The 13973-nt window shown below is 34.4% G+C and overlaps 1 protein-coding gene across 5 annotated transcripts in view; it reads right to left on the bottom strand.

The window, feature by feature from the left end:
- LOC131151923 (vesicle transport protein GOT1) overlaps window positions 1-13973 on the bottom strand; it is a 68158-nt gene that overhangs the window by 8545 nt on the left and 45640 nt on the right. For 4 of the 5 annotated variants that reach the window (XM_058103425.1, XM_058103424.1, XM_058103423.1 and 1 more), the window contains exons 5-6: window positions 1254-1351; window positions 1085-1160 (exon numbers count right to left, since the gene is read on the bottom strand). In XM_058103425.1, coding sequence (XP_057959408.1) covers window positions 1085-1160; window positions 1254-1351 — 174 coding nt within the window. Of the gene's footprint in view, window positions 1-517; window positions 949-1084; window positions 1161-1253; window positions 1352-13973 lie in introns of those variants that run through there. The other variant, XM_058103426.1, reaches the window with a different exon arrangement.

Raw genomic sequence — 13973 nt, forward strand, 5'->3', positions numbered from 1 at the left:
TATCAACACCAACAACTAGGGATTTTTAAAAAATTAAAAATATATATTTATTCATACTTCAAATTTTTTAAAATAAAATGGAAATTGGATGAGGTAACATTCTATTTAAAAAAAAAAAAAAAAAAAACGTTTACCACTGCATTGCAACCTTGGACCCATCACTAACCCTAAAATACTTGGGGCTTGGAGGGCAACCAATTTTTTTGAATCTTAGATTTTTATGTCAAGTTTTTCAGTAGAGAAAGCAACCAAAACAAGTATTTTTCAAAATCTTAATTTTCCTTGTTGAAGAAGCATCCCACTGAAAGGAAAAGAACCCCGCTCCCACCCCTCCGTCAAAAAATATAATAAATAAATATATAAGAACAAAGAAAGAGAAGGAAAAAAACACACACACATCCACAATGGACGAGGTCCACAGAAACATGAAAAGGTTCTTATTCCTAGAACTTTAAACCTGAAACTTTCAATGCAGCACTCACAAATACATGATGAAATGACCTCAATATGAAAGAAAATAAAATGTAAAATAAGTTATTACTCCATAAATGCCCTGCCCCACCTGTCATACCCCATGGTGTGTAGAGGAACTGCTGCAGCTGGCCAGCAGAGCCTCATGCAGGTAGTAGCAGTGCTTGGTGAAACTACAATTATAAAGGAATGATGCAACCACAACTACAAGGGAATGGTGTAACTGCTAGTAGTACTTGATTCAACTGAAAAGACTGGTGAGAAATTTGGTGGGAGATTTTAGGTGACAATATGCATTACGCTTTCCTGAACGTAAAGGATACAAGGCAGCTTCACAATAATTGTGAAAAATGACAATTGTCATTTAAGCTGTCCATGTCAAGAAATAAAGTCCTCGAAATTTTCAAAGATACTCGATATTAGGACAAGTCAGAACATTGATACTTCAAATCGAGGATGTTTAGGATGCCACTATACCTAAAATTAAAATTTGCAAATGGTCAATGAAATAAGGGCTCTGTCTGGAATCAACCACTATCAAGACAAATTAGGAGAAAGCAGGTATGAATACCTCAAAGAATATTGAACATAGAAACAACATTTGCTAACTTACCAGAATAGGGTATTGTAAGATCCATCCAACAACTGGAATTTGATAGAAAAACACCTTGACAGATGGCCAAAACCCACTACAAGAAATAAATCAAGATAACACAAAGTAAAGAGCACCACAAAACAGGTCACCCAATTAAAACATCAAGAGGAGAGAGTCAGAGACTAACCCAAAGAGAAAAATGCAACCAGTAATTTCAAAAAGTATGCCAACTATTGGCCATCGAACAAATATAAGAAAGAGCCCAAGAAGTAAAAGGATGGAGCCCTGCAAACAAAAGAAAGAAGTTAAAAGAACAAAATAACATCTAAAAGAACAAACATCAATTTAATTCCAACTGCAACATACAATTCAAGCAGCTATTTTACATCCCTAGTTTAGATTGCAATTTTGTTACTGAAACTCAGCATCGAGGGTTTTTCTCCCAGAAATATAAACTATAAAACTAGCGTTTGTGAGCAAGAAAATGGTGAAATGGGAGGAAAAAGTGTCCATGCTTACAGCTAGCCTAAGGCACTCCCTTCCAAATCAAAAGTGGAAAAAACCAGTAAAAATAATGTGGGTGCACATGTGTGGTTAACACTTCCCTATTACATTACACAACCTAAAAAAAGGCTTTCAGTAGTGCCCTTAGAATCTAAGCCTTTTGAGGCACCAGTAGTTGTAGCTGTGGTCACACCAACCCTTTCGTTCTTATCGCTCCGGGTTCCAATCTATATGACCTCCGGGCGGTACAAAGTACACCTCTTCCGTAGAGGCAGGTAGTAACCTAACCTTTAAGAGTCTGAAAAAGGCGGGAGCCCTCTTATCTATCAATGGAAAGATCTCCATGCGTGGCGTGATAAGGAATTTATATATATATATATATATATATATATATATATATTAAAAAAGGCAGTCATGAAAACAATATACAATCCCCCCCCCCCCTTCTTGCAGCACAGTAAACCAACAAACAATAAAACTAGCATTTGACACAGAAAAATAGGTAAATGGTTGGAAATTTTGCCTATAATCACAGCCAAGAGCGTAAGGCACTGCCTTCCAAATCAGAAAAGGAAAAGAACAATGAAAATATATATATATATATATATATATATATATTATAAAACACGCAGAGTGGTGACAACAATTTACAAGAAAACAAAATCTAGGCACTGTCCATGAATTATCATTATGTTTTAATGTCACTGTTTTGCACTTAGAATGGAGATAAAGATTTCTTTTAAATTTAAGAAAACATAACATGGTATTGCAAAATTTTCAATCCACAAAGACAAAAACTTCCTAGAAATAAAGAATGCAGGACTCTCTGTATTTTGAGAAAGTTTATTATAGGGTTTGCTGGGATTTCTTCATTATGGCATTGGAGAAGGGCTTTGGGGTGGTATAGATGAAATGGATAAAGGTTTGCTTTCTTCCACCATTTGTTCATGACTGTCATTATACTTGAAATGGATGTTGATATTTGATCATCCCTTAATTTTCTCTATAATATTTTATTTTTTCTAATGTATAAGTATGTAAAATTTACTTCTACATATTTTAAACTAATAAAAGACTTATGACTTATGAGTATGCCTCAATGCCTTGATGCTTATGCATTGCCTCATCGTGCGTAAAACACATTGCCTTGTGCCTTCACCTTCTAAAACATCAAAGGTGATACTGATGTGAATGTTTATGCATATGATTAACTTCATATTATTTGTTCTAGAAATTCATTCGCGCCAATGATGATAATCTTGCTCTTGCCAAGGAGTGGCTCAATAATCAAAGAATTTTTTGGATTGAAAACCACCTCTACTAGTTCAAGAGAGGCACTACAAAGGAGATGGTGCAGTTTGTGGAGGTTTCTATCTGACAAATTGATTGATCTGAGGGACAAGTCTGGTCCATTTGACTTTTGAAAGATAAAATCTTATGTTCAAGGCAATCAACACCACCTTAAGAAAGCATCAACTGCTTGCAGATGTGAACTCAACATTCAGTCTTATTTTGTTCAGATTCTATAGGTTATCCCTTGTTGCTTTGTCTGTGACTTTGTGTTTAGGTTTTATGCTGTTGCAGTTGGCTGCATGTCTCTGCAAGGCTACATGTGTATGGTTAGGGAAGCCTTGCAAATCAAGTGGAACAACTATCATTTAGCCTAGATCATGTTAAAATCTCCAAAAAAAATCATAGCTTTAATAATTACTAATTATATTTTAGTTAAAAATGACATGCTAACTAAACAAATTTTAATCAATTTGTTCTTGTTTTATTATTGTAGGTGGAGTGGTGGACCCCTAAATAAAAAATAAAAAAAAAAGATAAGGTAAAAGTTCTGATTATGACAAATATTATTTTGTTATCCTATTTTCGAAAATATTTAGGATAATCTGCTCAATGGTGCCATCGACAAGTTCAGATGCGCTTATTTACTATATAATGAATATTTGTGCTATATTTTATTAGACTAGATACCTATATTAGACTTTGTAAGGGCATGGTACATTTTAATATTTGAGTTGCTGAGTATATGTTGTGCCAAAATGAGTTTAATGTGTTGAAACATTTTGATACAAGGCCATAAAAATTAAAAAAAAAGAAACGCAAAGATTGTCCTATTTGTTGATTTTAACTACAGATGAGTCCTAAATTGTAAGAAAGCATAGATGAAAAAAAAAAACATAAATTAGTAAATGGAAAAGAAAATATAGATGAAGACTAGCTTTTGAACATGTTTCCTTATTCCTAATTTTATGCAACTAGGAAAACAAAGCCCACAATTTTAATGCATTTCCCACTTCTAGAGACTTCGCAACTAATTTTCCATTTTTGAAAGCATTTTATAATTCTCCCATACAAAATGAAAACTACAAACATGGATCAAAACAGGAGAAGGAAAACAGAAAATTGTTTTCTAAACTAAACAAGCCCTTCAATTTATAATAATTGTAATGGTTGGCTATGACTTGACCAATTCAATTTCATGTTATGGAACAACAACAACAACAACAAAACCAAGTCTTAGTCCCACTAGGTGGGGTAAGCTATATGAATCTTTTTCCGCCAATTTATGCAATCATGAACCATTCCTTTTGATAGATTCAAGGATATTAAATCTTTACTCACTATCTCCTCCAAAGTTATTTTAGGTTTACCTCTACCCCTTTTATTGCCCCTCACAGTAACTAAGTCACTCTTCCTCACAGGTGCACTATGTGGCCTACGTTGCAAGTGTCCATACCATCCGAGTCGTCCCTCCCTTATCTTATCTTCTATAAGAGCTACACTTAACTTCCACGAATATGTTCATTCCTTAATTTATCTTTCAATGTTATACCACTCATCCATCTAAGCATTCTCATCTCAGCAATTTTTACTTTTTGGATATTATGTTTCTTCGTCGCCCAACATTCCGATCCATATAGCATTGCTGGTCTTAGAGCTATCCTATAAAACTTCCCTTTCAATTTTAAGGGTATTCTACGATCACAGAGCACACTTGAAGCACTTCTCCATTTTACCCAACCTACTTTAACTCTATGCATTACATCATCTTCAATTTCTCCTTCGGCATGCATAATAGATCCAAGATATCGAAATCTACATGATAGGAATGGTGTATTCCCAAGAGGGGGGGTGAAGTTGACTTCAAATCACAATCAGTATAGCACAATTTAGGGTCTTTCTAAGCATTCACCAATTTCACATGTATTAAGAATATGCGAATATTTAAACCATGCACAATAAATTTAAACATAAACATGCATGTGCTGGAATGTAAAGAGTATAGAGAAGAGAAAGAACACCAAATTTGTTATCAATGTTCGGCCAAACCAGCCTACGTCCCCACCTTAAGCCAACAGCCCAAGGATTTACTAAGTGGTCACTTTAATCGGGCGGTGCGACGCCACTTACACTATCCTTACGGGGCGGACACTCCCCCAACTCAAATTACGAGGCTGAGGCACAACTAATACACCTTACAGGACGGTGCTCCTAGTTCTCCTAACCGGATCTAAACCAATTCAAGACTTTCTTAACAGGATCTAAGTCTATCCGGGACTCTTGACAGAGCTAGTCTTCCTCTTCAGGCCATGCCTGGAATACAACAAATAATAAAATTTAAATACAAGTAAAGGCTTCTCAAATAGAAGATGCGTACAAATTGAAATATTATATGCACTCTCATATAATTTAAACATGAAGCTCAATAGAGTATGGTTTTTCCTCTCAACAATATTTTTCAAATAAAAACGTGAGAGGATGGAAAATGATTTTCTCTTTTGAAATGACCTTAAAAAATAATCAACAAGTCTTTCGAGCAAATATGTATATGATTAAATACATGCTCAAGGCTTTTCTCAAGAACCTTTTCAAGCCAATATATATCAATTAAATATATGCTCAAAGTTCTTGAATAACTCAAGAAGTTCTTCTCCAAAAATATTTTCAAATTAAAATAAGAGAACTTGGGTTTTCTTTCTAAATGATAGACCTTAAAATTCAAACTCAATAAGGTTTTCAAGCAACATATATATGAGATTAAACATGTGCTTAAGCCTTGTTTGAATAACCAAAAATTTCTCCAAAAATAATTTTTCAAATAAAAAAAATGGGAGAAATTTTGATCTTTGAAAACCAATGATGTAAATAAAAAGGCAATCAGGCATTATATATTAACATGAATATAAGCTCATGCCTTTCTAAATAAAACCCCCAAGATGTTTTTCTCCAAAAAGAATTTTTCAAAAAGAAGAGTTGAGGAGAAATTTGACCTTTGAAAAATAGTGAGAACAAGGCCTTCAAGCAATATGCATATGAATTAAATATATGCTTGAGCCTTTAAAAACAAAACCCCAAAAATATTTTTCTCCAAACAAATTTTCAAGTAGGAGAAATAGAAATTTAAAACATGAATGGGGTGTAAAAATGGGGAGAGAATCAAAGAATGATAAGAAATAATTTTAATATGATTCTCCAACATTTTTCAAGTGTTCAGGCATGTATTTATAGGCTAAAAACCATTTCCAGCCGTTATATGGCCGTTGGGATGAGAAAAAAATATTTTATTTTGAATTCTAGCCGTTCTCCAACCGTTGGGACGCTTTCTCGAGAAGGTCGGTCAACTAAGCTCAAGCCTCGGTCGACCGAAGATTCAAAAAAGCAAGGTTCGGTTGGCTGAAGCTTCAAACACGCGAGGTTCAGTCGAATGTCCACGAGTTTTCTATGCGGACACTCATTAGTGTTTTGACCATAACTCTTTCCATACAATTCCAAATTGAACGTTCTTGGTATCAATAGAAAGCTAAGAGAAAATCCCATAACTTTTATGTTGAACACTTTTTAAGATAAGAAGTTATGGATTGAGAAAGATGCCCATCAATGAGATGGAAGAAACATGAAGGGAGTTTTTCTATTATGGACACCTTTCAGTGTTTTGGCCATAACTTTTCCTATATAACTCCAATTTGAACGTTCTTGGTATAAACAGAAAGCTAAGAGAGAATCCCACAACTTTTATGTTGAACACTTCTCAAGATAAGAATGATTTGGTTGAAAAAATCGCTGCGGTCGACTGGTCGGTTGACTAACCCTTTTGTAAAAATTAATTTTTTTGCCGTCTTTTAACTTCAAAACCATTTTAAAACCTTTGTATAAGTTAGGCATTTTATGAAAAAGTTTTTTCATGTTACTTGGAGGTCCTATGGTCAATCTAAGGTCATTTGAGCTTCAATTTAAATCACATGAGCATGCATGGACATACAACCAAGTTACTATTACAACCAAAAAATAAAACAAAGTCTTCATGTTTTGCTCCTTTGCAATCCCATGAAATACGCCGAGATATGATCGTTACATCCTTTTACGACTTCCATATGGTATCTGTCACTTGTGCTTACAGAGATATACACCTGTTCAAATACTTAGTACACAAGTGAGATACTCTGATTTGTCATAATCAAAACAGGGATTAGACTCAAAAAGTCAACACTACAAGTGCTATTTATTTCTTCAACATCAAGTTTAACTTTGTCCCCAATATTCCTCCTATCATTACTTAAATTACATTTCATATATTCTGTCTTATTTCTACTTATCCTAAAGCCTCTAGATTCCAAAGTTTCTCTCCATAATTCTAACTCAGCCTCTACTTCGTCCCTAGTTTCATCAATTAATACAATATCATCTGTAAACAACATACACCATGGAACCTCTTTTTGAATACTCTCAGTCAATTGGTCCATCAATAAAGCAAAAAGATAAGGACTCAAAGCAGATCCTTGATGCATACCTATGGTGATTGGAAATTCTCTAGTTTCTCCATCTATAGTCCTTACACTATTCATTACTTCACCGTACATGTCCTTAATGATATCAATATACCTACTACATACACCCTTTTTTTCTAAAACCTACCATAGAACTTCCCTAGGTATCCTATCATATGCTTTCTCAAGGTCAATAAAAATCATATGCAAGTCTCTCTTCTTTTTCCTAAACTTTTCCATTAATCTTCTTAAAAGATAAATAGCTTCTGTGGTAGATCTCCCAGGCATAAAACCAAATTGATTTTCTGAGTCTGTCATTTATAACCTTAATCTTTGTTCAATTACCCTTTCCCATAGTTTCATTGTATGACTCATAAGTTTAAATCCACGATAGTTATTACAATTTTGAATATCTCCTTTATTTTTGTATATAGGTATTAAAGTGTTTTTCCTCCATTTATCTGACATTTTCTTAGTTTTTACAATTGTATTAAATAAATTAGTTAAGCATATAATTTCATTATCATCTAAGCATTTCCAAACTTCAATTGGGATGTTATCTGCTCCCATAGCTTTCCCATTTTACATCTTTTTTAGTACGAACTTAACTTCGTTAACTCTAATTTTGCGAATAAATCTCATATTTTTAGTAACAATTTTAAGTTTAAGCCTTCTATTTGGTTTTCATTAAACAACTTACTAAAGTAACTTCGCCATCTTTCTTTAATGTCTTCATCCTTAATCAAGACAATATCATTCTCACTTTTTATACATTTTACATTTCCTAAGTATTTACTCTTCTTTTCTCTAACTTTAGCAAGTTTAAATATATCTCTTTCCCCTTCTTTTGTACCTAATCTATCATACAAATTATTAAATGATCTATATTTAGCTTCAATAACGGCCTTTTTTGCATCTTTTCTTGCCTCCTTATATTTTTCAAAGTTATCTATGTTTCTACATTTTTGCCACGTTCTATACCAAATTTTTTTTGTCTTTATGATTTTTTGTACATCTTTATCCCACCACCAACTCTCTTTACTATTCGAGAATCTTCCCTTTGATTCACCTAAAATATCTTTTGCTATCTTTTTAATAGAGCTAGCTAATCTATTCAAAAGAGTATTTGTATCTATCCCATCCTCTATGGTCCAATCCCCATCTTTAATCATTTTATCTTTAAATTTTATTATATTTTCTCCTTTTAGGTTCTACCATCTAGTTCTCTCACATTGGTTTATTTTATCCTTCTTTTTCCATTTTTTAATACATATATCTAACACTAAGACTCTATGTTGTGTAGTTAGGCTTTCACCTGGAATAACTTTACAATCCTTGCATGATAAACGATCTACCCTCCTAGTTAAAAAAAAATCTATATGACTTATATTTTGTCCACTTTTAAAGGTTATTAAGTGTTCTTCTCTCTTCTTAAAACAAGTATTCATTATACTAAAATCATATAACATAACGAAGTCTAAGATCATCTCCCCAGACTCATTTTTTTCTCCATATCCATGTCCTGTATGTATCCCTCTCATTATTTTTATTATCTCTTCCAACGTGTCCATTCAGATCTCCTCTTATAAATATTTTCTTAGGCTCTGGTATGCCTTGTATAATACTATCCATATCTTCCCAAAATTGTCTCTTAAAATTTTCTGCTAAGCCGACTTGAGGAGCATGAGCACTAATAATATTTATTATCTCTTGTCCTAATATCATCTTGATTTTTATAATTCTATCCCCTACTCTAGTTACATCCACAATGCTATCTGTTAAGTTTTTGTCTATAATAATGCCTACTCCATTCTTATGTTTTTCTTTTCTAGTGTATCAAAGTTTAAATCCTAATTTATCAATTTCTCTAACTTTTTCCCCCACCCACTTAGTTTCTTGAAGGCAAATTATATTAATTCTTCTTCTGATCATTATATCCGCAATTTCCATGCTTTTACCTGTAAGTGTCCCTATATTCCAAGTTGCTAATCTAATCCTAGTTTCCTAAACTAACGTCTTTACCTGCCCACGTCCAAAATGATGCAACCCTCGCATATTTGACACTGTACCCGGGCGCCGACACGGCGCTTCGCTTCGGGACGATGACCTAGCCCACCCTCACACACTTTTCGCTACACCCAAGTGGTTCAAGTGCAAAGCGTCGCTCGTAGGGGACGCCCCAACAAATATTCGGCAAGAATTCATATCATAGTGATCTGACAAATTTTACACTGGCTGTCAGCTACCTAACACAACCCTCCTCCTTTACCCAGGCTTGGATTCCCTAGCAATGTATGATATAGAGGTATTCAAAAGCCACCTCTGCCTTAAGTAATATTGGATTCCCATGGAAATCCAACATCATAAGACAAAATTATCCCTACCATTCATTCCTCTTGGATGAAATTGCTTCTTCTTGGTCTTTGTTGTCATTTCAGTGTTACGATTATTTTTTTCAGAAGAAGGTTAAAAAAATATATATAAATTAAGAACAAAGGTAAATAGACCCATCTTAGTTTGCCCCTTCCCTGGACCCTGCATACACAGGAGCTTCATGCACCAGGCTGCCCTTTTTTTGTTTTTTAAGAAACAAGAGGGGAAATACAAAGGGAAAGGCTTAACAAAGCCAGGAGATACAATTACAACACAAAAAATTGAAGAAAGGCATGTATGTCATCAATTGTGAAGCCTGAGCATCCATGCCTAACATCAACAAAAATTTTATAAACAGCTAAAGGGGAGTGCTCAAGATTAGGGACTTTGTGGCCTTCCAAGTGTGGTATAAAAAACCTACCCAAGACAACCTACAAAGAATAGCAACAACATTAAGGTATGTTTGGTATCGTTGTTGTTTTCTATTTTATGTTTCTATTTTTGTACAATGACGAAACAGATTATAAAAACATGTTTGTTTATGTTTTTACTTTTCTGTTTCTATTGTCGGTTTTCTGTTGTTTGCGAAAAAATTGAAAACCATATTTTATGGTTTTCAGTTATTTTGGCAGCCTATTGTCAAAATTTTTAACATTCAAAAATAGTTCTTTTGAATTAATCATTCACTTTATACACTTAAATTAAAATAAACTAAAATGATGATATGAATTTAAATATAATTAAAAATTATATATACATAAATTTCAAAAATGATAATAAATTCAATTAAAAATAATTATTTTTTACTACTTTTCAATTTTTTAGTTCAATAAAATTTTTCTTGTAAAGTAATTTTGAAATTAGAACAATTAAGTAAAATAATTATAATCATTTCCATTTTTATTATAGTATTATTAATGTGGATTATTTTGCAATTTTATTATTTTAATCATATGTTTATAATATTATTTGTTTTAAAGACGAAAATAAGCATTTTTAATTAAGTTTTTTATTTATTTTAGTTTTATAAATATTAACCAAATAGGTTATCGGCTTTTGATTTTTAGTTTTTGTTTCTCTTTTTTGGTTTTGTTTCTAGTTTTCGTTTCTGTAATTTTTGACAATGATACCAAAATGCCCCTTAGTCACCAATGAAGAGATCTAGTGCAATTCCTTATTCCACAAAAGAAGCTATCTAGGCAAACCATGGGATTTTGTAGCTTTTGCACAAATCTCCCTATTGGCCTTACAATCAAAGAAAATATGGCCCCAACATTCAGGAGCCCCATTACATATGCGACATAAAGGAGAATTCACCCTCCCTCAAGAATGGAGTTCTATAGCCAACCAGAAAACAAAAGAATCCCCTTGGAATATGGTGCTCAAACTAAATAGCTGAAAAACAACCCACATCAGCATTCTTAGCACTTACACAATTTCAGCAGCAATATTGGAGGATCTTCTAGGCCAAATCCATAAGCTATTACTAATTAAATCAGCAACTCTAACATAAAAAGGAAGACCAGACTCAAAAAGAGATTTGAGCACCATAAGATCCAATAATGGACTGTGAGGGTGCCAATGCCATAGAGAAGAAAGGAACTGCATCCATTTTCAATTATAAAGTTTCACGCAAATATAAGCTACTGCCCTTGCTTTCAAAATATTCTTCCAGTCCCAAGTACCTTTTATGGGAAGCTTAACCGCCCAAATACTCCTGCCCCTTCGCTTGTAAGAGGGGATCTGACAAACACAAAGATAGGATTTAGAATCAAAGATACTCCAAACATTTTCAGCGCAGAGATTTGATTCCAGCCAGAGACGAGTTTCAGGTGCAAATCACCCTCCTTCAAAGGCTTACAAATTTCTTGCCAATAACTCTGCAACAGCTTGTGTTCCAAACTTTACCAACCCAAAGAAGATCCTTAAAGCTGCGTTTGGAGCATGGATTTCGGACCTTAAATTTGGATTTGGGTGGATATGGAAAATTTTCAATATAATATGATATTGCATCTTTTCCAAATCCAATAGAAATCCAAATCAAGACCTCTCCAAACATAGGGTAAAGATCTTTAACCCATCAATCACACAGCCAGGGGAAATAAAGCAGAACATCGGTAACTCCGAATGCTAAAAGTGACTGATTTGATAAGCTGCAACATTCCAACACATGAAGAGAGGTTCTAAGTCCAGCAATGAATTTTAGAAGTATTCTGCACAATGGAAAGAATGCGATCTGCTAGTTCACTTTTTTAGTGACTGTAGGGAGGGCCAAGTACCTGCCAAGCAACCTAATTTCACCAACTCTGGAGATCTGAAGAATTTCCAGCTTGACAGTATCAGGGATTGTAGAACAGAAAACCTTTTTTATGATTACAATCAAACGTATGAAAGAAAGTCTACACCCAGCTACAAATGTCTAGTCTTCTCAACTCAAAAGAATGCAGTCCTTCTAGCGCATTTTTTGGGTGACCATATGAGGGCCCAAGTACTTTACACGCAACTTACCTTTAGCAACTCCCAAGATCTGAATAATTTCCAGCTTGATGGTATCAGGATGGTAAACAGAAAAGTTTTGGACTTTGTAGGATTACAATACATACCAGAGATGGCTGTGAAATGAATCAGAGCATTCTTGATACTTCTTGCTAATTTAGTGTCTCCAAAGCAAAAATTAGTAATGAGTCATCAGCAAAGCGGAAGATTAATTCAACAGAGCTTGCTCTGTACCTACTATGAAAATTTAGTTCTCCCCATAAAGCTGTTTTTTTATGGATCATAGTAAGAACCTCAATCACCTTGACAAAAAGAGAGGGAGAGATTGGATCCCACAGTCTTACACCTTTCATATCCTTAAAGAAACCCTCAAAAGAGCCATTCATGGATAATGAGAAGTAGGTAGTCATGCATTTTTAACACACCAAATAAAATTCAAGGCAGCATCAATGGAGTCAAGGATTTTGAATAAAATTCCAATCTACAGAATCAAAATCTTTCATTAGATCAACCTTCAAAGCAAGCATTGGAGACCCATGTTAGTATAGTAATTATGAAGAAGTTTTTGAGCTAACAATGCATTATTTGGTACACCTGCCTTTGACGATGCTATCTGATTAGGACTGAAGCCAAGCAACCTGATAATCTATTGGCTTAAATTTTGGTAATGCACTTTGTTAGATTACCACTTAACCTAAAAGTTTAAGCTAATAGGTTGCGGGCAACAATGTATATCAAGCCTTAACACTTCCTTGCATATACAGTCCAACAGCATGTAAAGAGATGAACAAATGTAAAACAACACCCATTATAGAGAATAAGATAATTTTTAACAAACAAACAATAAACGCGGGTAACAAGACTAGAACTCAAGACCTCCCGGTAACCTAGCTCTGGTACCATGTTGCATTACCACTTTACCTAAAAGCTTAAGCTATTAGGTTGTGGGCCAACAATTTATATCAGGCCTTAACACACTTATAAAGATGTTACAGAAAGCAATGGGCTTAAAATCAAAAGGTCAACAAGGGTTTTGTTGCTGGTTATTTTGGTTGATACTGGTCGTTTTTTGGTGATTTAGCACGTAGCTATATTAGTAGGCATGAGTTAGTTAGGGTACTGTGGTCATTGTCACATACTTGATATATATTATAATTAGAGGGTGAGACCTATCATGTGACTAGGCCTTCCAATTCACCAAATATTTCAACATTGTATCAAAGCAAGTGCATAGCTGCCACCAAACCAAACCCTAAACCACATAATCCTGCCCAAACCTGCAGGCTGCTGCTGTAGAAGGATCACCTGCACCACCAAAGACCAGAAGCAAGTCTCGGAGTTGCAGAAAACTGTAGTCTCTGGAAATATCCTAGATGCTGCTGTCCTTTTAGAAGCTCAAAGAAACCCTTCATATTTTGCATAAACAACCACAGAACTACCCACAGAACCTGCCCATCACCCTGTAAAATTTCACAAACGGAGGGTGTCCCACACACCACCACATGCCAACCGGAAGCCAGTAGCCCCTATACCATGCAACAACACATGAGATTTCTTCTAGCAATACTTTTGATCCAATTTCTTCGAAAATGTCCTAAACACTTCCATACATCATAATATCAAGCTCATGTGTTTTGTTCAAAGGCTCACCTTTTCTCCATTGTTCACTTGTAGCACTCTATTAATGGTTACTTTGTAACCTTAGGGCTATGTGTTGGTTTCTTGGGACTGTTTGCTAGCTTCTTGAGGCCGTGACAGTC

Source organism: Malania oleifera, chromosome 3, assembly GCF_029873635.1.
Source record: "Malania oleifera isolate guangnan ecotype guangnan chromosome 3, ASM2987363v1, whole genome shotgun sequence".
In the NCBI taxonomy this organism is placed as follows: Eukaryota; Viridiplantae; Streptophyta; class Magnoliopsida; order Santalales; family Ximeniaceae; genus Malania; species Malania oleifera.